The 24,819-nt window shown below is 41.6% G+C and overlaps 1 protein-coding gene across 15 annotated transcripts in view; it reads right to left on the bottom strand.

Moving 5' to 3' along the window:
* Positions 1–24,585, bottom strand: part of LOC134063546 (neurexin-1a-like) — a 277,854-nt gene extending 253,269 nt beyond the window's left edge. For 6 of the 15 annotated variants that reach the window (XM_062519104.1, XM_062519103.1, XM_062519110.1 and 3 more), the window contains exons 1-4: positions 24,472–24,585; positions 21,489–22,722; positions 6,656–6,673; positions 5,370–5,399 (exon numbers count right to left, since the gene is read on the bottom strand). In XM_062519104.1, the coding sequence (XP_062375088.1) occupies positions 5,370–5,399; positions 6,656–6,673; positions 21,489–22,200 (760 nt within the window). In that variant the 5' untranslated portion in view covers positions 22,201–22,722; positions 24,472–24,585. The remainder of the gene's footprint in view (positions 1–5,369; positions 5,400–6,655; positions 6,674–21,488; positions 22,723–24,471) is intronic. The other 9 variants (XM_062519113.1, XM_062519112.1, XM_062519108.1 and 6 more) reach the window with 3 other exon arrangements.
* Between the last annotated feature and the right edge of the window lie 234 nt (positions 24,586–24,819).

Genomic DNA, 24,819 nt, shown 5'->3' on the forward strand with positions numbered 1-24,819 from the left:
TCGTCGGAAGGAATAAGGGGATTGTAACGCATACTTAAGCAACAGCGAGCTATGCCCTTCACTGACAAGTGTAATCCTCGCCGACAAGCAGTTCTGAGCACTATCACTGCCTCGCTCTTTTTCCACAAAGAAAAGTTGGGAGGTTTGCTTTAATCAGTCAAACAGCGTGGACTTATTTGGACAAGCAGAATGAAAGGTTAAAATACTAATCGCCTTGGCCAACAAAAGGGGTCTTAAAGTTTTGCCATGGCTAAGTCTCCTGATGACTTCCTTTGAATCCTGTTAAACAGTCGTCAAAAGGTAGGACAAGTTGTCAGAGAAAAGTGAGTTTCTTCTTTTTCATTTACTTGTTTTTCTGTCCTCTGATGGCCTGATGTCATTTCTCCCATTACTGAATACTCTAAGGAGCCAGACTGTCTGAACTTGAGTTGAAATAAAACTAAATTAAACATGTTTTCAGTGCTTCTGCTTTTCACATGTTCTAATAACCAGAGCTATTTAAACAAATGATCTCAACAAAAGTCACCAAAAAGAGGCAGAGAGAGGGACCTACAACAATGGCCAAGGTTATAACATCCTATCAATGCTAATGTAGAAGTTCAAAGGTCAATATTAAAGACTGTAAAATGCAGCATATCTGCAGTAGACATGGTAGTAGACAACAACAGCATGAAGTGCATAGGAAACGTAGAACATACAGTATACCTTCAGCAGGTAGAACAAATCTGTTGGCTGGTATGTAGCTAATGGTTTACCTCCGCCAAGGAGGTATATGTTTTCATCGGGGACCGGCCGGCGTTTGTCTGCCTGTCTGTCTGTCTGTCTGTTTGTTTGTTTGTCTGTCTGTTTGTTTGTTAGCAAGATAACTCAAAAAGTAATGGATGAATTTCGATGAGATTTTCAGGGAAGGTCGGACATGACTCAAGGTTTAAACGATTACATTTTGGGAGTGATTCGTAATTCCGTCAGGATTCCGTCGGCGTTTATGTATTTAGCTTAGTGGTGTAATGGCATGGTATGGCCACGTGGTGGCGATCTGAATAGTTTAGGTTCAAATGTATGACAACCTAGGAAGAACAATGCAGGCGGAGGTAGCTGCGCTCTCTGAGTGCTTTTCTAGTTTACTTAGTTACAGTATGTGCTAATTCAAAGCCAGAGGGTGAACACGTTATACAGTGTACTGCTTGTTCTTCAATGAGTTACTGTACAACAACACACACATTTCACCTCTGTGTAACCTCCACCGAGTGTGACAAATCCATCCACAAAAACACTACCTCTGTCCTCTATGGGTCACAAAATGCCTTTCTGAATCCCACTTTGAATAGTCTATGTCTTATTACTGTAAGATTGCCATCAACATCCTCTATGTTGTGGAGGTGCCTATAAAGGCTGATAGAAAATAAGCCATAAGCCTCAAACTGGATTCAGATCTAATGGCACAGAACATAAACCGCAATTCCAAGACAGTTTGGCCGGGCGCGTGTAATGAGAATAGACACTAACTGGCAAGAATCAGAGCTCTTTCCTCTGCTAAATTGTCATGAACACCAGAGCAACAATCCCAGAGGATTAACCTCACATAATTAAAGAGAGACCATTTCCATTTTCTTTAGAGCAAAAAAAAGCAATCAGACTAAAAAGTACACTAATTTAGCAAAAGCATGAGTCCACCTGCGAGCTCCGCTCGGTTCACCCTCCAGCCCTCGCTTTAAGCTCCACATGGCGCTTCCCGCGACGGCAGCAATTAAATACTGCCGCCATTTGTGTGCCAGTGGTATTATGACTTAACCTTTGTGCCATCCATGAGGACTCGGGACGGAATTGAGTGAGACAGGGACATGAGAGCAGGCATCCATAGGGGTGGGGGGGGGCTTGGAAGGGGGGGGGGAATACACTTGCAGCATCTTCAAATACTACACAAGGACTAATAGACTTTCCACAGAAGTGCACCTCAGTAAAATAAAGCACTCAAATCGGTGAGGAAACACTGAGGTTTTATGTCTAAAGCCTCTCATAAAACAGGATAAGGATGCCTTTTTGTGCAATGGAAAAATGCATGTGGATGATTTACCGTGAGCACAATTGCAGAGGATTGCTACATCTTTCAAGTGGATTGTGACACGAAATTACAAATGCCGGGCGCTGGCAGCACCAGCAAAGATGTGCTCCGGTATATGAAGAGGTCGACTGAGCCAGAATTAGAAAAAGTGTTGCTGTTTGGTGGGCACTGCCAAGTCAGCACATACACCGGCTCCCCTTCTGCCCAGCCTTCTGCCAACTCTGCCAGGCTGGGGGGGAGGGAGTGGGAGAAGGGGAGCTCACAGGAAGTGAGATGGCATCTGTGGACAGCACACTTTATATGGGCAGACCTGTGGTGGTGGTGAAAATGACCCTGATGAAGGCGTAAGCCGAAACGTTTGTTTGTCAATAAAAAAAATCTTAAAATATCTTGAAGTTCCGAGTGTGCCACCCACGACACTTTTGTTTAATCTGACTTTTCGTTTACCGCCGTGAGCACCTCACAAGGTGTGTGTTTACTTTTTACAAACAAATACGTTAACAGACCTGTGGTGGTCCAATGTATCTGTAAAGTAGACCGGTCCATAGTTCAGTATACTGTATGTAGACTGAGGGGTCTCATATGAATGCTATGCAGTGAGTGCACACTGACTTTGTGTCTATTATTTGGCCTTTGCCCTCGGCGTCCTTAGAGAGCAGTTCAGATCCACGCCCACACAGATTTTCAGAGGGAACAGGAGTAATATTTTGACTGTATTGTCACGCTGGAGATTATCGACACAAATTAAAAGACAGAACAATCTGAAATTCAAATGCGCTCACGCCGCCGCGGGGAGTCGGTGGATTAATATCGATATGTGTGCCAACTTGTGAGATGAGAAAAATGGGAATATGCCATCAAATATCCCCTCGATAGATGCAATGAAAAAAAAAACATCACAATAAACAAAACACCTCAAAACCAAAAATCAGTGCTCTCTTGAGCTAGACTGGATCCAATTCACCGCCAACGTTTCTCTCAGGTTGTGCATAATAGATCATTTCCATATCTTTGTACCACAATTCAAAATGGACTTATTTTTCACTCAAAATGCTCTCATTTAATCTAAAACTCTAAACAGACCAGTAGGACTTCAGGCAGCAGCTCTAAAAAGGAAGTAGATGGCACTTACCTTGTACCAGGGCAGAGGATAGTTTTACACACATCCACCGATTTGAAGATGCCCTACTACTACTACTACTACTACTGCTAGTAGTGTGAGATACTCATGACACTAATACTAAATAGTAAGTGTGTGTGTGTGTGTGTGTGTGCGTGTGAAGAACTCGCATCTTGTCATTTAACATAGAGTAGCTGATGTATCTGTTTACATAGTCCACTAGATTTGATGAAGGAAAAAATAAAAATACATGTAAGTGCATGTATATTGGCTTACCTGAAAAGTATGTTATGCATTGTAATTCAACACATTTCTATTGAACCTTTCTTACCTGGAATTGAAGGCTGCCATTTGCTGATTCCATACCACATGATACACAATCTAGACAGCACATAGGAGCTAAGCTCAGCAAAATCAACAGCAGCAGTACACAGTGGAAATACTTGAATTTCTCTTTGGGTGAGTTTATACATTCTTGGTCAATTAAAATCTTCAAATACTTTTGGTTTTTGTTATGTTAATGGCCAGGTATTCAAGTTTTCCAAAATCATTATACGGTAAGCATAGAGAAGCAAGGACATTTGACTCCAAACCTTGATGTGACTTTAAGGTGCATTTCAGATTTCCTATCTTCTTCTATTTTATGCACATAATACAGTATGTTGCAAATAGCATAATAACAATACAAGTCCACAAAGGGCTCGACTTTTAAGTGACATAGGATGTTCTAGGCCACAGGAGAAGAGTCAAATGGTGACGTTCCGACAACCACTTACCCTTAGCACGGGGGGTAGCAGTTTGGAGAAGGTACGAGATGCTCATCACTGACCGAGAGAGGTTTTCACCTTCGTCAACGCCCGGTCAGAAAAAAGAATGGGTTACCAGCTGTACCGGCAGCACCAACGACACACAGGTTTTGTTTGTCGACCAACAACCAAAAGGGCCCCACGTGTGAATGTCATTTGTGATACACATGCACCAAGCAAGGAATGGGGAGGAGGGTTCACTCCAGCCGTATGGACCCGATAAAAAAGCAGCACCTACCTTTCCACTGCACAGCACAAACATTTTTTGTACACACACACCCAACAACCAGACACCGGAGTGACGCTATACTCACAAACAATGTGCATAAAAAGCCCAGACATGGCGAGCATCACATTGCACTACATTGCATTCATGTCAACAGTGTACAAGAGCTAAAGAGGTCCACCAAATAGTAGAAAGAAGAGTGTTTAGTACCTCTTGTTTTACCTACAGAGTTGGATGAAATGAGTCCATGGTGAGAGCAGATTCCAGACACAAAAAAACAGGGGAAACAAAGGGTAGAGGGGGGGTTGGGTTGGAAGAAAAACACTAATAAGACATGGTCATGAGAGGCTGGAAGGATGGTCAGCATGGTGTTGGGATGAGGAGAGGAAACTTCATGAGTTGGAGGGGAGTGTGAGGAGGGGGGTTAGGGGGCTGTCTAGGTATCTACTGTGTCTAGGTGGCAGAAAACAGTGGTGACAGGAATGAGAGTGTGTTGGGAGGGGTATCCCATCCGTAGCTGCATGCTAAGTCACTCTCCTTTGCTTTGAAATGAGGCAATGGTGGTGTGTATATGGCCAGAGGCGAGAGGAATGTCAATCAAGCTTACTGGTGCATTCCTGACAGGCATCATAGCAGTCAGAGAAAGACAGAAAGAAAGAAAAAACAAAAAAAGCAAAAGTGCAGCGCCTTCTGCTACAGTGTAAATGTATTTCATTTTAGCCATGCTTTACAAATAACATGTGCTCTGCCACTGTTTCAAACTAATACTATCAAAAGAACCAATGAATAATGGAACCATACCAACAGAAGAAAACATCAAGCAAGGCATTAAAGCTCTAAGCCTGGAAAAAAAAGAAACTAGAATGGGGACCACTGAAAAATAATAAGAAAGAAAATGCACACAAATTAAAACTACACCATCCATTTGCCGAAGAGCAACGCAAATCATTAAATAAACATCAAGAAAACATGAAATAAAATAATGTATGAACACCCTGAACTACAGCTCTAAACCTGATTGGCATAGCGGCAAAAAAAAGAAAAAGTGAGAAGCAGCTCAAGTTTGTAACAGACAGAGGAGGAGGAGGAGGAGGAGGAGGAGAGGAAGGAGAAAGGACAATGGAGGCAAGAGTGGAAAAGGAACAGAACCCATACCTTGGTCGCCCATCATCAGGTGCGCAAGACCTTAAAGGAAAACAAGAGCACAGTCAGCAAAGAACAGGGGATCATGGGAAGGATCTGTCACATGTATAGCACAGGTATCTCACTTGATGCCTGTGGCACGTCAGGCAGGAGAGAGTGGGACGGAGAGATAGGGAGGAATGGGGGGGGGGACTCTTAGACAAGGGTTGTCCAATGAGCAAGGGTTTGCTGTCTCTATTTGCAACCTTTTGGTTGCATTGTCTCATTGGTCACACTTACGAGAGAGAGAGAGAGAGAAAAAAAATAGTTAAAAGTTTCCTGTTGTTGAAATCATCAGGAAGGCCCCGTAGCACCCAACCCAATTTCCCACATATCCCCTTTAAGCGCCAGTCTACACGTTCAGAACTTACTCTGTAAAGATAAAGAAGCCATCATGCAACACTGATTTGAAATTCATATCTACAGTAATTAGCTATACGGATAGAGTAAGTGTAAATGTGTGGTAGGGTCTGATCATTTTCCCCTCCTCAAAGCAATAACACTGCAAGCATCTCATTGCATTAACATTATATCAGCCTGAAGAGTCCGTCGAAGACGCTGCTTGCCAACACCTCCAGTCTGTTGGCAGTACATCCTCACCAGTCATTAGCATTCCAAAGATTACATTACCAAAACGCCATGGACAGATGATTGTTTAAAAGATATCCTTCTTTGCCTTTCTGTTGCCAAGCTAGCATAATCAACACCTAGTGTTTTTGTCAATGACACGGTGTATGCCAAAGCAGCATCTACTCTACGCCCCCAGATAAGAGGACCCATTTTATACAGCACTGATAGCAGCTCCCAAGTTAAAAAAGAGTGTTGAAAAGCACTTTGATTTAGCTTAGCTCATAACCATCCCTTACCCACCTTGAGCTGGGCCAGCCAAAGAACTTTAAATTGCTTTTATGGCTTCAATTGGAAATCCCTGACAAACTGCTTAAGCTGGGTTTTTTTTTATTATTATATTTTTTTGTTTTGATGAATACAACAATGAATGCAAATATTTCAAATAGAGGATGAGCACATATTTACACTTACTGTATCAATCAACCGCAGATACGCCACTTAACATTTAATCTAGAGAGAGTTGTGGGTCGGCAGAACGAATCATCCCAGAAGCTAATGGCACAGGAACACAAAACATCACTTACCTTGTTGTGAGGACCAAAAAGCACACATATCACCAGCACAATACCCCCACTGACACTACACTATCTAAACCAGCGCTACCACCAGAAGAAACAAATGATACCCACCTTCAACATAGTTGTCTTCTGGAGGCACACATAGGCAAGAAGAGAGAGAGGAAGACGTTTGTTAAGCAGCATGCATATTGATACTGGCCATTGCATGACGTAACCATGCAAGGCGTCAAACATCACATGCAACTATTCCCCCCTCCCGTGCTGACACAGGAGAGAGTCGTGAAGTTACTGGGGTTCTACTGGTACAGTGGTCCGACTACAATAATTACGTGGTACTTGTTTTGTCACGTTGGAAGATTCATTTTGAGGTGTGACATCAGAAAAGGTGTTGGTCTCTAGAGTCATGTTCAAGTAGTTAATTTAATTGTGGGGTGTTAACACTAACTTGGGGTTTAAATAGCAATCTGTAGACAACTGTCTATTTTATGAATGATTCGAGACACTGAATAGGGCTATTATGTCAGTGTATTTGGTTTGCTAAATTGCTTGGTGATTCTACAAGCTAAGGAATATAACAACAACAAGGACTCCATCTTAAAATATTTCAGTAACTTAATGGAAATGTGTTTCCATGAACAACACTACAGTATATGTATTACATTTTTCTACTATTGCATAAGACTTGATTTTAAGTTTGCTAATTACATAAAATTACAACAAATAATGCCCAATGCCTCTGTTGTTTATGTCTCTGGTTAAGTCTGTCCAATAAGGTCTATGATATCAACAGTAGGAACAATACAGGCTTTAGCTTCAGTGCCAGTTACTGTACACATATATCACTGTGTGCTTCTCATTAAAATGATATGAAAAATGTTTTTTTACTACCTTCAAATAAATGTGTGACTTAAATCATGTTTTTTTTTTTTAATTCAACTGACATCATGCTTAAGAGACAGAACACAACATTAGGTGAGTGTGTTATAGAGCATGCATAACAGACACGACACAAGAAGAAGGAGAAAAAAATGAGGGGGAAAAAAACCCACACACACACACAGACACACTCACACATACTCACACACACAACAACTTTTCTAAGACAGAACAGATGGTGAGTCAGTAAATGCAATCAACAGTCATATGAGGCTGCATACATCGTATCATCAGCTAAATAACGTGGACAGATATGATTAAATGCTAGACTTGTGCATGGCAAATGATGGGTGAGATCTAAGTATTTGACTCCGTAAGATTAATATAATTTAATAAATTCCTATGCATTATAAATGCAGTACCATCAGAAGTCCTGGAGAAAAGTCATGGTTAATGCAAATGCCTCTTAGTCCGAAGGGATAGAGTATGCATATCTTTATCCTATGCCATGGTTTAATCCCATCATCAATAATTAAAAGAGTAAAGATTAGCTGCTGTATATGTGTATACTGTAAAATATAAAGACTATGACACATGTTGGCAACTGCAATTCCAGTGTCCTTAAAACGAGTTGTCTTTATATCCTCACCAATGTCAAGTAATGTCAAGTCCACTTGAAAAGCTATATAGTCTTTACATTTGTGTGTCTTCGGCCCCTAATGCCTAAGAACAGTGACACAGAATGACAGACGTTCACCTCCGCCCGTCTCTGCCAGGGGTCCATCCCCAGGTCACTTGGGACAGATGGCCAGACAGCCTGCTGCCCGTCAAGAAAAAGCAGGCTCCTACCTCTTGGGTTTGCTTTGGCCCCCCACGCACGGTTATGACCCAAAACTTACCAGTCGGCGTTGGCTCACCTTTCCAAAATTCACACCATGCACCAAAAATCAAACGTATGGAAGCAGCGTTTTGTGAACAAAATACATGTTAGGCAAGTGAATTCATTCATGGGCTCCAATTGGATTCAGATATGAATTAGATATAAATGAGGTCCTGTTCTGCATGTGTGTGTGTGTGTGCGTGTGTGCATGTGTGGGTGTGGGTGTGGGTGTGGGTGTGGGTGTGTGTTGTGGTACTGTGATTTAATAAGATCCTTGGGAGGGATACAGTACGTTCACACAAACCTCGCTGATTTGCAGCAGAAGTAGAAGTGAGACTGAGGAAATGGGACACTTTGTTCACAAAAGGAGGGTTTGGAGAAATGAATGGCGTGCCACTCAAAGAGCATTCTGAGATGGCAGCAGACCAGCCAGCAATGTGATCGCAATGAGAGGAACATTAAATGAGAGAAATGAAATAAAAAGAAAGCCTTTTTTGCAAACACAGAGTATTAGTATCTTAGGTAGCATAATGCTCATAAATATATATGTGAGAGGCATGCAAGGGCTGCTAACCATCTGTTTTTAGTAATAATGTATTACTGTATCAGTAAATACAATAGCTGTAAAGCAGGCAACATCTGAATGACAAAGCCTAATCCTTTGGAAAACGTATAATGTAGGATATCTTATTATTAAGTTATTATGCTCTATTATTATACTGAATTATGTTGCAAACATCTCCTTACGCATCAAGAGTGCTTGAGCATAATGAAGATGAAAACAGGGGTAGCAGATGTTTTAAGAGGACTTTCAGTCTTTTAATCTTTTTATTAAGTGCACTACTATCAGTCATGTATGGTTGTTGGCTTTCTGATAATGGAGTCAACACAACTACAGGAAAATATATGATAACTGAAATCACGAGCATTATCAAAACTAACTTTCAAAGAGGTTCTATATTGGCTCATACGCAAAGAGGTTCTAACAAAAGCTTTTTTAAGTAGAATTAGTCGGATTTGATATTGTAATTAAAATGTTATGTGCACATATGCCTTACATTGAAGCTGAACACCTTCACATGTCCTTATAATATACACACATTTAAGATACGCACAGCTATCCCCCCAAAACAGAAGTATTAGGATGCAATAGGCCTAGCATGTTGTAAAATGGAGAGATTATCTTTTCAAAAAGCATCTCAAATCATCAATATAAGCCATCAGGATGGCCTTGTGCCATCAGAAAGAGCCCCCGTGGGCCCAAGTCAGCAGTCTATTCAAAGGATCATGTGTGTCCTTCACAGTGTCCAAACCCAACTTTGTATGGACGGACTGTGACATTAACCGCTCGTTGAAGAGCCACTACAGCATATACAGCAGCACTTCTATTCAGACCTCTCCCAACGTGTCCCTGTACTGAATGCACCGGCGTGACAATCCTTGACGCTGCTGGAAATCTTCTCTGGCCTTTCAGGGACGGTGCGAATTGAGGAGCACACCCCTGGTTTCAACATTCTCCTGGCTTCGCTCATAAATAGCTAAGAATATTATTGGCCCAATTTAACAGAGAGTCAGCCCAGAAAAATTACACTGACCTGTTAATAGTCTCGCCTCCATACAACCGCCACTTTGATAAGTTGCACCAAGAGTGGTTTATGGGGAATGCTCGCAATCCTTGCATACATTTTCAAGCAGCAATTTAATCATAATTAAATGGGCGTCACATCTTAATGGTTATATTTCCTGCTTAATTCATAATTAGGGAGAGCTATGTGCAATACATAAACAGTATATAGTCAATTTTACATGCAATTGCAGGTACTGCAATGCAGAACAGAAACTGAATGCTAGTTACATAGCCCATATAAAAATAAGGTTATGATATTTTGATCATGGGAATAACAATATGTCACAACCAATACGGAGTTCATACTGAAAGCAAACATTGCATGATGACAGTGCATGTCAATGGTATACTAACACTGGCTTATGTTCTATTCAAGTTTATCTCTAATATTTGGAAAATCCAAATGAATCATTATAAGGTGACACTTTCTCCGAAATGTCTAGGCTTCAACTGAGCTGAATAAAGCAAAAACACACCACTACTCTAACATGAAGGAATATTCAAACCCTGCTTTACAGCCATGGGGGACATCTTACATGACGAACAATACAGTTACATATTTCCATGTTCCACACCATGGGCTACAGGACTTTTTCCATCTACATTAACTTGACTCCTGTACCTGTCTAAGAAAGGAGGCCAGAGAATATGCCCTCTGGTATTACAAAGAGTCCTGATATTTCCTACCAAAAGGTCTTCACAGTCACTCTATATTAAGACAAAAAAACCCAGTCTCTATTCTGTGTTCACCATTTCAGCCATTGGGATCTCCATTTTAGACCATTCATTATAAATGTTAATGGCATTCTCCCATTCTACCCCGTGCCACACACACACACACACACACACACACACCCCACACATACATACACACATACACACATACACACACACACACACACACACACCCCTCTTAGTGGTTACGTGACAAGAGCAGAGAATGCACACTTCCTCTCTCTGCCACATACTGTGCTCAGCAACAGCAGAGAGAGGGGGGAAAAAACTAAAGGGAGACAAATGCTTGTTGGACTACGCAGCAAAGGTCAATGGTAGCATTCAGACGATGGATCAATCTGCTGTTAAATTACAATTTAGCCGAAATCAAGACTAATGAGCATGGGCGCGAGCCCATCCTTTAGCCCTTTAGCACGCTTGTCTGCTAATGCCCCTCAGCCTGTGCGCACCAACACTGGTACCAGGGCACAGCTAAGCATCTTCCTTCAGCAATTCCTCTCAAAACACAATAAACTCAGAGAAGGACAGAGAGAGATAGACAGACAGACAGACAGACAGACAGACAGACAGAGAGAGAGAGAAAGAAAGAAAGAAAGGAAGAGGGAGAGAGAAAGTGAGAGAGAAAGTGAGAGAGAGAGAGAGAGAGAGAGAGAGAGAGAGAGAGAGAGAAGGGGCTAAGTGACCAGCCACTCTGATGGGAATCGATTAGACCTGCTGTTACAGTACTCTGGTCTGGTGTTAGATTACCATTGGCACCCTGTTGAGACGGTTAGCATCTTTCTGCCCACACTGGGGGTCTCAGTCAGTGTGTCTTTTTCCCTGCACATACCTCTAAATCCCCCCCCCCCTCGCACTCTCACTCGTTTTGTTTTTTAGTTTCTTTTACGTAAGCCATCCCTCATAGCCAAATGGGCTTCATATGCGGTCCTGAATGTTCTGAGCATCTCTCTTTTACATAACTATCCATGGCCCCTGCGCTTAAGACCCTCAAGCCAAGGCTGACTAAATTTCACAACCCACGTCCACTTCACAAAGACAAATATCTCAAATGTCGTCCTTCATCTAAGGACCCATTCCACTTCTGCCAACATGTAATCACTCTCCTAAGAGAACCTACTGGTTTAAGTAGCAAGGAATACCGATAGAGAAGCCGCTCTTGACAACAAGCCTTCTCCATCTGTTGTGCCACAGTAAAGTCGCAGGCTGGGGCCCTGGAGGGGGAGTGGATACCACTAGCCTCCCACCTTGCCTTTCTTTGGCCAAGCCTCCGCTTTATCACTGGGAGACAGAGGGGATTGTGGGAACAGATGTGCACGAGCCCTCGTCCGTCCTCTCGTTTTTCTTAACATCTTGTGGATCGGACTGATCCACCAGGGTAATCACAGCGGAGCTATAGTTCTAATAACCTTAATCCTGGGATTGAGAGTATCTAGGATAGTATTACAGATGTGAAATAAATCTTCCTTCCAGTTTTTTTTTTTTTTCGTTTTTTTTTTCTTCCATGGGCCATCTCTGATAAGCACAAGCGCCGATGTGCCTTGCAATGGGATTACGACAACAACAAAACGAGGGCTCTTAAGTCATTCCTGCGTGTTTCAGAGAAACTGAGCAAGCTATAAATGGAGCACAATTGGGTTATCTCATTATATTTGAGGCCCTGTGCTGCACTTCAAATTCATCTCATCTAAGTGCGAAAAAAAAACCCCAAACACAAACAATAGAGGCTGGTTTATCCTAGTAACAACATGTTAACAACGCACTTTAAAATAGATAAAACTCAGTCATTATAAGAATACAGTATTGGCTTTTCCAGCAAGCAATTTATGAAATTACATAAAGGAGGCTAATGTTGCCAGTGTTATCCATGGTCCATTTCTGCCAGTGTTTCGATGATCAATACAGTTTTTATAATTCCTGTTGTTTCAAATGGAAAATGTGAAGCTCTTGGGGAGCTCTTAAGATTTGCATGCACAGAAGTACAATGTTATGTACAAAGGCTGGCAGTGCAGAAAGCAGTCTCATTACAAGACTGTGGGAACTAGAAACCACGAATATTGATGTGTGAGTGAATGTATGTCAAAGGCAAAACAATGTACTGTAAGAGTCTCTAGTGTAAAAAAGACCCCACGAGAGCTTGTACAAAGCAACACGTGTCAAAGGTTTGCTGGAACATGTGCAGAGCACAACATGCACTCTAATAGTTTGGCCAATGTCTCAATTATCACACTAACACTCTACATCTTCACACTCACTTCGACTCCCTCCAATGTCCATGAGGAAAATCATTGGACAAAGCATGAGGACAAACACAATTCCTATGTTATAATATGTGAACAAATAATGTCCTGAAACAAACTTTCAACTGAGCAGACAAAAATCCCATTTTTTTACCACCTTTACTACATGTTCCACTTGTAGAGGTCAATAGCAGCATTCAGTAAGAAATGAATGAAAACAACCTTGTGGATTCTTGAGATCTTGATAAAGTAACCGTGCTTTGTACAAGCAGCTGAAACGCAGCTGAAACATAGCTTATTGCCAAATCCATGGGCCAGACTTACACTGCTATGACCAGCCATCAGTGTTTAGCAGCAACTGCATTTCAGTATTGACTGCATGGTTTTCCCACAGCCGAGACTCGTGTGCTAGTGCATTCTTGGATACAAGATAAACTAATCATGATGTTGAGAGTGGTGTATGTTGGTCAGTATGTGGGCATGTGTTTCTGTGTGGTTTGTGTTGTTGCCTCCCAGGAGACACACACACACACACACACACTTGAACGCACACACACACACACACACACACACACACACACACACACACACACACACACACACACACACACAAACACACACACACACACACACACACACTCCCATTGACAGTCAAGTGCAGTTGTATTTAAAACAAGACTGAAAATCCCCAGGGAAAATCCCTCTAATCTTTTGAATCCGATATCTGTCTGTGGGCTCACAGAGACAGCAGTATACTGGTAATCTGGGCACGCTGAGTGAGGCAGCACGACTTTTACAGACAGACTGACACTCTCGGGGAGCCATACAGGCCTGCCCTTACAATGGGGGACGAGCTAAGGGGAGAGGATAGGCATCACCAAACACAAGGGGCATTGGGCATTGGGCATTATTTATTTAGGAGTCTGCCATGCATGCACAAACATCTCCACGTTTCTCTTATTGCAGTTTACTACTGTAGATCTCCCTTTCTGAGCAAGATGCAGAAAATGCCTGGAGAACTGAAGGTCAGGAAATCTAGCCCCTTGCGATAACCAGCCTGACTAGCTCCCACAAGCATGGTCTAATAAAAGGGAATTTATTTAAGAGAGAATGTATTATTCACCAAAAATCATTCATATCCAAAAAGGCATGCATATGATTCACACATTGTGCAACACCACTCTACTATGACATCCACTTTTGAAAGATAAAGAACAGACTCTGTTCCAGTGTAAGATCTTTGGCTCGTACCATACAGTGCATAGCCTCTTACAGTCTAACTGTCACTGTATTGACAGTGTGCCGTAATATTTTGAGTGGCAAAGAGTAGCAGCATGTTGATACATAAGTCATGTTCGGGGCACAGCAGGACATAGAGAGCATAAGTGGGCTGATGCTCTGTTATCACAGCTAGAAGATGCTCTGTTATCACAGCTAGAAGATGCTCTGTTATCACAGCTAGAAGATGCTCTGTTCACAGCTCAAAATCGAGAGAGAGAGACTCATATCCAAGGAAGTTTGCCTATCATGGAGCACACCAAAAGAGTCATTTGCTGCGCAACCTGACACCAGGCGGGAAAGTGAAAAAAAGAAAGCTCATGTGCCTTAAATCCTGACAGTAAACAAAGGCAAAGCTTATTACAGCACATGCATTAACCTTGTGTGGCTCTTCAAATCTGGCCATACACAGAGACTGATAAGCCATTGATCTCTTTGGTGCTGTTCTCCCTCCAGTGCTTCACCTGCCTCTCAGCAAAAGAGCAACAGTGACAGAGTCTTGGCCAGGGACAGGCTCAGCGAAATGATTTTATTACGCCACATAAAATGTAGAATGGCCTATAAGCATCCTTGTATCCGCCCACACGCACACACACACACACACACACACACACACACACACACACACAGAGAACGAGAGAACGAGAGAAATGTGTGCACAAAAGCACAGAAAATCATGGATACTAAATTCACACATACAGTACATCCACGCTCACAAACACACGCACATGTACACAAACAAAGGTGGCGCATTCTGCAGAGCAGGGTCAGCGTGGAAAGTTCGGTGCGTTACAAACATAGAAAAGAGATAATACACCAGATTCCATTCCATTATGTTAAAAAAAGTGAGTCATATTGTGGATCCATGTGATTTGTGTAATGAGAGGCTCAGTCAAAAGGACTTCACAAACATAGAAGAGTGCATCTAAATAATTGTTCCAACCAAACAAAGGGATTTGTGCTCATGTGGGCACCCAGGGGTTGGGTGAGGCAGTGTAAATCCAGTAATCCTTTCATCTGATCAAAGTAATGAAAAAAAGCTTTTAAATTATTTAATGGCAGGGCACAAAATCATGCCTCCAAAAAACTGAAGGAGAATATAGTATCTCCTTTCCCACCATGTGAGCAGCATGCTCTGCTTAAGTCCAGTGTGGCTGCCTACTGTAGGTTGTGGAGTGGTAATGAATTTTACTAGTGATTGATTTCCGTTGGTGCTATGAATCTTGATGTATATTTTATGGAGGGCGTTTTCACATATTCCGCTTGGCAGTACGGATTCATGACATTTTCGGTTTTTCAAAGTCACCGTCTGTGTGTCATAATTGTGACATTTAGCATTGGTGACAAGGAATACATTTTACTACAAGGTAAAACAAAAATTCATTCAAAACCCCACTTTGGCCACAATGCTCAGCCACACACCGAATTCAAAATTTTATTTATTCTGTGGTTTAGTGTATGGCAGCCATGGGATCACCCAAGTGCAACTTAGTGAATGTTTCCCATTGACACAGAATTGAAATATACAGTACAAGGTACTGGGCAGAATCATGGAGCCTCTGGGAAGTCTGAGTGTCATTTCAGCCTTATATTGAAAAAAAAAAAGAAAAATCCATAACGCAATATTTTGCAATATTTTGGTAGTTCGATGATATATAGATCTACTGCTTCAACTTGGTATTACTCAAACATTTTTCAGTTGGAGAAGTGGAGTCTCATGAATAAGCTTTTGGAAGTACAGTACCCAAAGGTAATCTGTAAAATAGGCTAACAATGACCGTAAGTTAGAACTACTTTCTAACTAGGCTATTCAAAAACATTTGAAAGAGCGCAATCTGTTGATGTCTCACAGGGCATTTAATTTAGATCTGTGAAGTTGTCTGCTTTCAAGTTCATTTACACCCTACAACATCACATTTCACCTTATACCAAACCAGACTAAACCAGAATGGCTGTTCACCCATTTCCATATAATGTTTCTGACCAACTGACATTGAGGCTACTTCTTTCCTGAAAAAGTCTGTCCACTCCAAATCTTATTTACTTCCAGGCTACCAATCACTGCCATATAATTGGGTTTCCACTCAACTTTTAATGTGCATTCTGACCATTCAAATAAGAAACCCTGACTAGAAACCAGAGGTCCATTTATGGCCAACCAGCCAATGTGGCCACGAGATGAAACAAATCTACCGGCCTGGCATACACAGTATGAATACATACAACTACAAGTATCACAGCACTAATTCTTCAGTTGCAAAAGTCATAGTGCTAAATAGTGTGTATTATCCGTGTGTGCAAAAGGCTTTGGCAGAACATTCCAGAGGTTGCTATGTGGGTGAATCCAATAAAGAGGAAAGATAATTAATCTTCCATATATGCTGACCAATCACTGACAACGCTAAACTAGTCATTAATTTACAGGGAGAATGCAATTACACGGATTATCTCTATGCTAGTAGAGGCAGATGATGCACTGTGGCTGATTATTCTGTTGTGTTTTACAACATGCCTTTTCAGACAGCCTTATTAATGGATGATCAGCGTCAGAGATAGGGTCAGCTTTCGAGATTGCTGGACTAAATCGGTATCACAATATTCCATGTCGACATAGCGTAATGTACATAATGTATATTGCCGTGGAACTGGACAAAACACTATATTGAGTCTGCTCCACAGTTTGGGCACCATCTGATTTGCGGTTGTTTGTTGGTGCCTATAATTATTTCAGTTGAGTTAGTTACAGATTGCGGTTCATTTCAACTGTTCATTCCGAAATAATTTGCCTTTCTCTACAACCTCAACACTCATCGAGTCTAAGAGATATTTAGCAGTGTATGTAATCTAACATAAGCCTCCAAATTCATTAGGAGTTTGGCTTAATTTAATGGCTGCATGAACACAGAAAATGTGCCTGTCCGTGTAAAGAGGTGACGATTTGTCTAGCAACTCTGTTGGTAACTGCACTGTACACCCCACATATATTCCAGGTGAACATAACAACAACACTGGCCCTAGTTTCCTCAGAGAGCACCTCTAGTGTTCTTACAGGACACCAATATTCATTAAACACAAACATAAAAGTTGTAGATTTTTGGATTTTTTTCACTGGATTGTTATATGAGCATAAGGAACATTGCATGAACCTATTGTTCATGTTGTCTCTTTAGTTAAGCTCTGAAATAAGTGGTAACTATAGCTCGGTGTGCATAAACAGGGGGTTATGTAAAGCTAGCCTCTGAGTACAGCAACATAAGCCACAAAGGTCGTTAGGAATCTTAAGAAATAGGACTATGACTGGGGGTGATGCCTTCTCTATAACACACTGCTGGGAAATCATCATAATAAGACACAAACAGTCATTCAATCCAAAAGTTTGTGTGCATTAGCTGCTGGTTTTGATGATACCTTTTCTAAGGCTATATTTGAGACTATGACACGCCTTATGTAATAATGTTTGCATGCTCTGACAGGAGAGGAAGGCTACAGGGATTCTATGCCAAAAATGGCAAGGCAAGGCAAGGCGGTTTTATTTATATAACGCATTTCATACACAGGACAACTCAAGAGTAAAGCACATAAAACTAAGTTAATGTTAAGATAAATTAAAAGTAAAGATAGGTTTGCTTTAGAGAGCAGGATAGAATGGCACTAGGAGAGCAAACATGATGTGCCTTTATTGGCTTCATTAAGGCACTCAGGAGTGTTTCACAAGAAGTAAATTAAAATTGCAAATATAGATAGTCAGTGGGATGAAACACACACCACTGACGCTAATAATGCAAATATACAGTGAGTCAACAGCCAACGCTAGATTTATCAGTGGATGATGAGTGAGACCATGTAAACCATCCACATAAAGTACTTATCTTTGCCTTGACTTCACTGAATACTGAGGCCCATACTATCTGTGGTATAAAATGAGAGATCTGGCTTTATCTGAACGATACAAGGATTAAATGATAAAAGCCAACACCCCCGTCATCCCATTTAGTCTAAATGGACTAGGCTATAAGGCTAAATGTTTATACTATTATCATTACTCATTCATCAGAATTATTTCCTCAATCTCTCTCTGTACTTGCCATACAGCCCTTTTGCAGAATAACTAAACAAATGACAACTAAACGTATTACACACTCATTTGACCTTCCAACAGGCTGCCTTTTACTGTTTAATTGGGCATTTTTAGGCTACAAACAAGAACCATAACTGTCATTAAAACACCTTGACACGTAAAAGTCCCAGGCAGGCCCTGCACCAAAGCGCTCTCTCTCTCTTTAGTCTCCAGCCATGCATGCACAATGTCAGTCTACCTCCTCTCTCTCTCTCTCTCTGTTCACTACCCACGTCTCCTCCGCCGCCTCCGTGTACTCACACTCTCTGCACTTCAATGTGGTGAAGGACACGAGTACAGGTTCGACAGAATTGGGTTACGTACTGCTGGCCGTGCCCCGCGGTTCAGAAGACGCAGAACTGAACACACACACACACGCACACACACACACTGCCACACCCCATGAGCCGCTACAAACGCACAGAAATTGAGTTTTAATTGGGATGACAGCACTGTCCCAGTGTCAATGTTAAGTAAGATTTTTTTTTCTGGTTCAAACTGGGGAATAGCAGATTAGATGTTTTGACAGAGTCGTCTTTTCTATGGGCTTCAGCGGAATTTGACTGTCACACACACTATTCTTCTGAGTTTTTATCCCGTCTACAGGATTGCAAGGATTCGGCGAAGTCCAATGGAGTCTAAGGTGCCCTTTAAATTAATTACAGCTACAGAGGGCGTGAAGCACATATCACATCGGGCTGAATTAACGAATAAAAGAAGCTGCCAAACACATCCAAGTCAATGCCTGAAAAAGATAAATTGAGAAAAGGACATATTTGGCAATCATGCTTCCCTCACACACACAGTGTAGTGTGTGTGTGTGTGAGTGTGTGTGTCTGTGTCTGTGTGTGGGTGTGGTGTGACTCCTGATGACTTGGCATTTAATGACATAATTCATTTATGAGATGCTCAGAATAATCCGCTGCAAAATCCAATTAGCTTTGTTACTACTGCGTTGAGCACTTATCAGACCACCTGTCTGGGCTCCGACTTCTGATCAGCCTATCCACTCTGACGTACTAATGAGCAGTGAGTGCACGTACACACACGCACACGCACGCACACACACACACACTCACACACGCACACGCACAACAGGGGTCCTCTGCCATCCCTCGAGCTCGTCATACCACTACGCTTAAATTCAGCTACAGCAAACTATTCCCACCTCTAACTCATCCCTGCCAACTGTCATCAGATTTCCATAGAAAAGCATCACCAATATAGTAAAAGCCAACAGATGATATGTTATACTAATGTTACTTAAAAAAAAAAACGAAAAAGAACAGCTGTAACGTACGTGCATTTCTACACATGATGTGAAATCTGACATTTTACTGACTGTTGTTTATCCCTTCTTGCATAATGCCCCCACAGCATGAATGAATGAAATAATACTTCTCTCAGCATGTTTGCTGCTCTCCATGGAGCTGTACTTGATCCATCTGAACATGTCACATCAGGATTCTGACTCACAAGCTTTAATGCCATAAGTGTGTCACCACCTTGCAGTGTGTGTTTTATCACACCTCGCATCAAATGGCAGCAGAAGCTTCCAAACATAAGGTGACCTCAATAATTCAATATGAAAACGTCAGCTATAATTGCAGGCCAGAATAATAGGCCATGTATGATAATGAATGAAATCACCTGTCCTTTGTAAAACACACTAAACATGCCACTTGCACATCACTCTTCAACTTCACTATGGCTTTAGCACCGACACATATTGTAACTTTGTGAACCTTATTCACTGATTTTTTTGTGAGAGAAACAGTTCAGAATCATGCTGGATGTGGTCTCTACTGAGCCTTCAGATCCCTGAGGTAAGAACTGCAAATGTCATTAAACATGCATACAGCATACAGAATGTTACCAGTTCTGGCTGTCATTGTGCAAAGCTATTGATTATTGAGTCAGCACTTGACCTCCCCTCGCATGAAGGATGTATACAGTATTATATCTCACATTATACAACAATTGGGTTCTATGGAGCTGTTTCGTGGCTACCGCCGAACAACACCCGTGGGAATATCCAGCAACAACCCACTCCCACTCGTGCTATATTGCTTAAATAATACACACATCCCTACACACGTCCAAACACCCAATACATACGTACACCCAATTCCACAACACTAAAGTTCAAACCATTCTAGATACCAGATAACACTGAAATGATCTTCAGCACAAAACAATTGTTTTTTTTCAAACAATTGAGTAAAGTTTGGTTTATAATGGCTGAGTGCTCAACTTAAGACCAACTGTGATTAAATATATATATATTTAAAAGCTGTAATATTGGTTTACACAACTACTGTTTCGTTTCCTGGAATGACAAGAAATGTGTCAGAAATGCTGCTTTTTTTCAGCCAGGAGACATAAAGCAGCATCCAGGAAATTATGTAAAAATACGTATTACTGTCAAATGGCTTTTTCGAAAGTAAAAGCAAATCTGCTTTGTTCCCACATTGTTGAGCTGTTTGAATAATTTCCATTCAATAGCATCTGTCTACATGTAGTTCTGCCAAGGCCTGATATGGGAAAGCCTGCTCTATTTTAAATCCCAAACTGATTTTCCTTTAGCTATATTTTTAATATAGAAATCTCAAACTACACGTGGCAAGTGGGGACTGTTGTTGTTTATTTAAGAATTTTAGTTGACGTTATCTCAGTTGCCAAAAGAGCTTGGTTGACTCTTTTTGTCCTGGCTTTATGTCTGCTCAAGGTCATGTGTTCGTCTGCTTTGGAAATACTTATAAATGGAAACTTTCACAACAAAACCCAACAGAGAGTTTCAAAGGTCATTATATCCCTGGAGACCTTGGCAGGGTGAGGGGTATACACCTAGGAGAATGTTGAACACCTGCATGTGTAGTTAATGAGACCTTGCAGGTGCAAAATGACTAATTAACATGGGCCTGTTCCAAGCAATGAAGTCATTCTAACAGCATGTTTTTATTTCTCTAAATAATTTACATCAACCTGCACACTGACTGGGTCCATATTAGTTGCATAGCTAAATAATTGCAATGTCAAATGTGTTTAATAAAACAGGAGATATGAATACAACTCTACAGGGGGATGTCCTAATGTTAATCATGTGTCAGTTATGGAAGTGTATTGGCCTACCCCTATTTAGGATAGAACATGTTTAAGGGAAATTAATGGAAGTATGAATCCAGACAGCTTACCTTCACTGCAGTCCTTTCCTTGATACCCGGTCGCCGAGCAGTCACAGGTCGGCTCGTTGTTAACAACACTACAAACTCCTCCATTCAGACACATGATGTCTCTGCCGCAAAGGTCATTGTTGACCCCTGCACTGTTGACAAGCACCGGTTCAGTATTGTTCACTCTCAATTCTGTTATCCATCCAGCAAATGGTACTTGGTCCTTCACCACCGATGACGTTAGCCTTAATGCTTGGGACTTTAATTCCGGTGGAATTCCACCTAGAAACAAATGGCTAAACACCGTCATGTCGCGCCTTTTGGACTTGACCTCCACCCACTTGACCTCTTTGTCCACAATCAGGGTGGTGTTTTTGAAGTTTCTCCTTATAGTGACAGAATGCCATTCACTGTCGTTCACTGCTGTATCTGAGACCACGGTTGCTGGATCTGCACAAAATATGGAGAACCGCAGGCTGACTTTGCCGTTGTGTATGAGTAGCTCCAAAAAATCACAAAAGCCTTCGTCATCGAAGTACACCAAGAGTCCCTGGGAGCTCTTGGTTTTCAGATTGAAGCTCATTTCGCTCTCACAACATGCATTCCACATGGGGAAAGTGGCCCACTGTCCCTCTGCACCAGTGAACTCCAGGCTAGCCCCGAGGTCCACCATGCAACACAGAACCAAACCCATCCATATTAGATGGACACCATACCGCATTTTAAGCACCATGATGTTCAAAAAGGCTATGCTAATTGGTAAGTACTACTGAAAGGAAATTTCAGCAAGGCTATCCTAATTGTAAATGTTCAAATTGTCCTCAAAAACTATTGTTGGATCATAGAAGATGTCGTTATGCAAGCGCATTTTAGATTGAAACAACATCCGCATATCTATCCTCTACTCTAACATCCATGGGGGAATATTTCTAGTAGGCCTATATCTGTACTAATGCCAACTGACATGCATGTGTCTCTCCGACCATCTACTCGGCGGCAAGCGATTTCCCCTGTCCTCCCTTTTCCACCTGCTCCCACATGAAATCCAAGTTATTCACAGTCAATTATTTCGAATGAGAGCTGCATCCATTTGTTGTCTTCCGTTTCAGGAACATTGCAGTCACGGGTTGATTTCAGTCCGAATTATGTTCACAAATTATTTGGATGAAGAGATCATTGGATCCATACAGTGTGGTTGATGCAAGTGTCAGGCATCATACTGAGAGATCCTCGCGTTGCTGTCATGACACCAGCGCTGAGAAACAAAGACATAAAAACAATATTTTAAGCCTACTTCACATGCTGCGGCATTCAGTTTAACAAGACCATAGTTGTAGCCTGAAAGAAGGTCGGGAAGTTACTGAATAGAAAATGCTGCTAGAATTTAGAGTATGGCTAACGTCAGGCTACATAAATTGTGGAGAGGCCGACTTTTATATATTAGACATGAGGTTTTCAGAGCATGCCCTTAAAATGGATGTGCATAGAATTCAGCAGCACCATGTTTGAGTTTTTGAATGATCTCGGAAAACCTTCGAAATTATTGAAGCCCCTAAAACTGAATAACAATTAAATTACTCTAACATGTAACCCAATGGACATGTTATTGCGTTTCCTTAAATAATTCCCCAAAAGAACAGAAAGATGCCTTCTTACAGAAAAGAGGGTAGGCCTACTGTGATTATTGTTTGTTTTTGCCTTTATTAATGTATTCATTTAGCCTATCTATTTATTTATTTATTGTGAAAAACATATTATAAAGTAGACTATATCAGTGTAATAATGTAGGCTATAATACATGAATTTGTATATCTTCTGAAAACGGCATGGATATTACATTTATTAGATTAACAGTTGACTGTTTAACAGTTGATTAAAAAAAGAAGATATAGGCCAATGATAAACAAAGTAGCCTACTCCAACTAATAATCACTGCCATCAAATACGTCATCCCTGGTATTTGATAAGTTAAGACCAGACAGCTATTTAACCAGTTTTGCAGACAATCCCTTTTGGGGCACTGGTGGTCTGTGTGCCATGTCGATGCCTCTGCCTACAATCCCTCCTTTTCTCGTTGTTTCGCGTAGCCTACCCCCCTTCATTGAGGGTCACCAAGAAGAGCTCTAACATTGGTTTAGTTTGGCAATATGTGACAGCCGGCTACTTACAATAACTTAACATAGGGCGGAATTGGTCTGCCCTGCACGTCTACGGAATTGCGACTAGTGAGGCAAAGGCTACATTAAAAAAAAAAACTAAAGCAATGTTTCTTCCTTCTGAATAACTGAATTCCAAAAAAAATAGTGATGGTGCGCAGATTTAATCATATGGATAGTTGGCTGGGAATCAGTTATCTTTACAGCAACAATAAACGCCACGAACCGCACAGACAATCAGAATCTAAGATCAGGCGAGTTCTAAATAGCTTAAACGTAGTGGCTAAATAACGCAAACTCATTTAGTCTTGCATTCTGTGACAATTGCCTATCGTTTCCCCCCCCCCCCCCCCCCCCAGGCTGTCTCTCAGCAGCGCACATTCATCTAGATTCGGGCGCGCAAGCTGTGATTTTGTTGTAAATGTAATGAGAAAATCTCTCACTTTCAGTAGCCTTACAAAGTATCGCTACTTGTCTGACACTTGTCATATACTCACAGTACATGGAATTGCACACAAGTAATGAAGACCATCCAAGACGTGAAAGCACCTGCAGACCAAGCCACCGCTTTGCATAATTCCTAACACTATCCTCTTAAAAAGTCTTGGACATATGTCCGTGCCGCTTACCAAGAGGATGACGGAATAAACTTTAACTATTGTGAAGGTAAGAAAAAAACAGCATACCGTCTTTCCCTCAACCACACATAGAATATTTCACATCCACAACGAAATCTCACAATGTTCCGCAACAAGAATCACCGCATCACTGAAAGAGTGAGGAGCGGTCCTCAGTGCCCTCAAAAACATCCCTAATGTCGCCAGGAGAAGATTGCAATGTTCCTTTACCTGAAATTATCCCTTGTCAGTTGCAAGTTGCGATGGAAACATTAAAGTTGGTGTCAGAGAAAAATCCAGTCATTTTGAGAGAGGAAAAGGTGCAACGCGCTGCATCCCCGCTGCGCTCCTGCCAGCGACTGACAGAAGCCTGAGACGGTGGGTCACATGGCCGCTCTCTGTCTGATGGAGAGGGGAGGGGTGGAGGAACAGCGCTGCAGCACCTTGGACCGCACCACCACCAAATGCAAATGGATAGGCACCCAAATCGCACGCACTTTGACGAGATCAGTCGCAATTATTACATTCCGTGATAATGACAGGTGTAGCCAAAGCGGTGTGTTTCAGCGATCCGATTGG

This window comes from Sardina pilchardus, chromosome 18 (assembly GCF_963854185.1).
Source record: "Sardina pilchardus chromosome 18, fSarPil1.1, whole genome shotgun sequence".
NCBI classification, from domain to species: Eukaryota; Metazoa; Chordata; class Actinopteri; order Clupeiformes; family Clupeidae; genus Sardina; species Sardina pilchardus.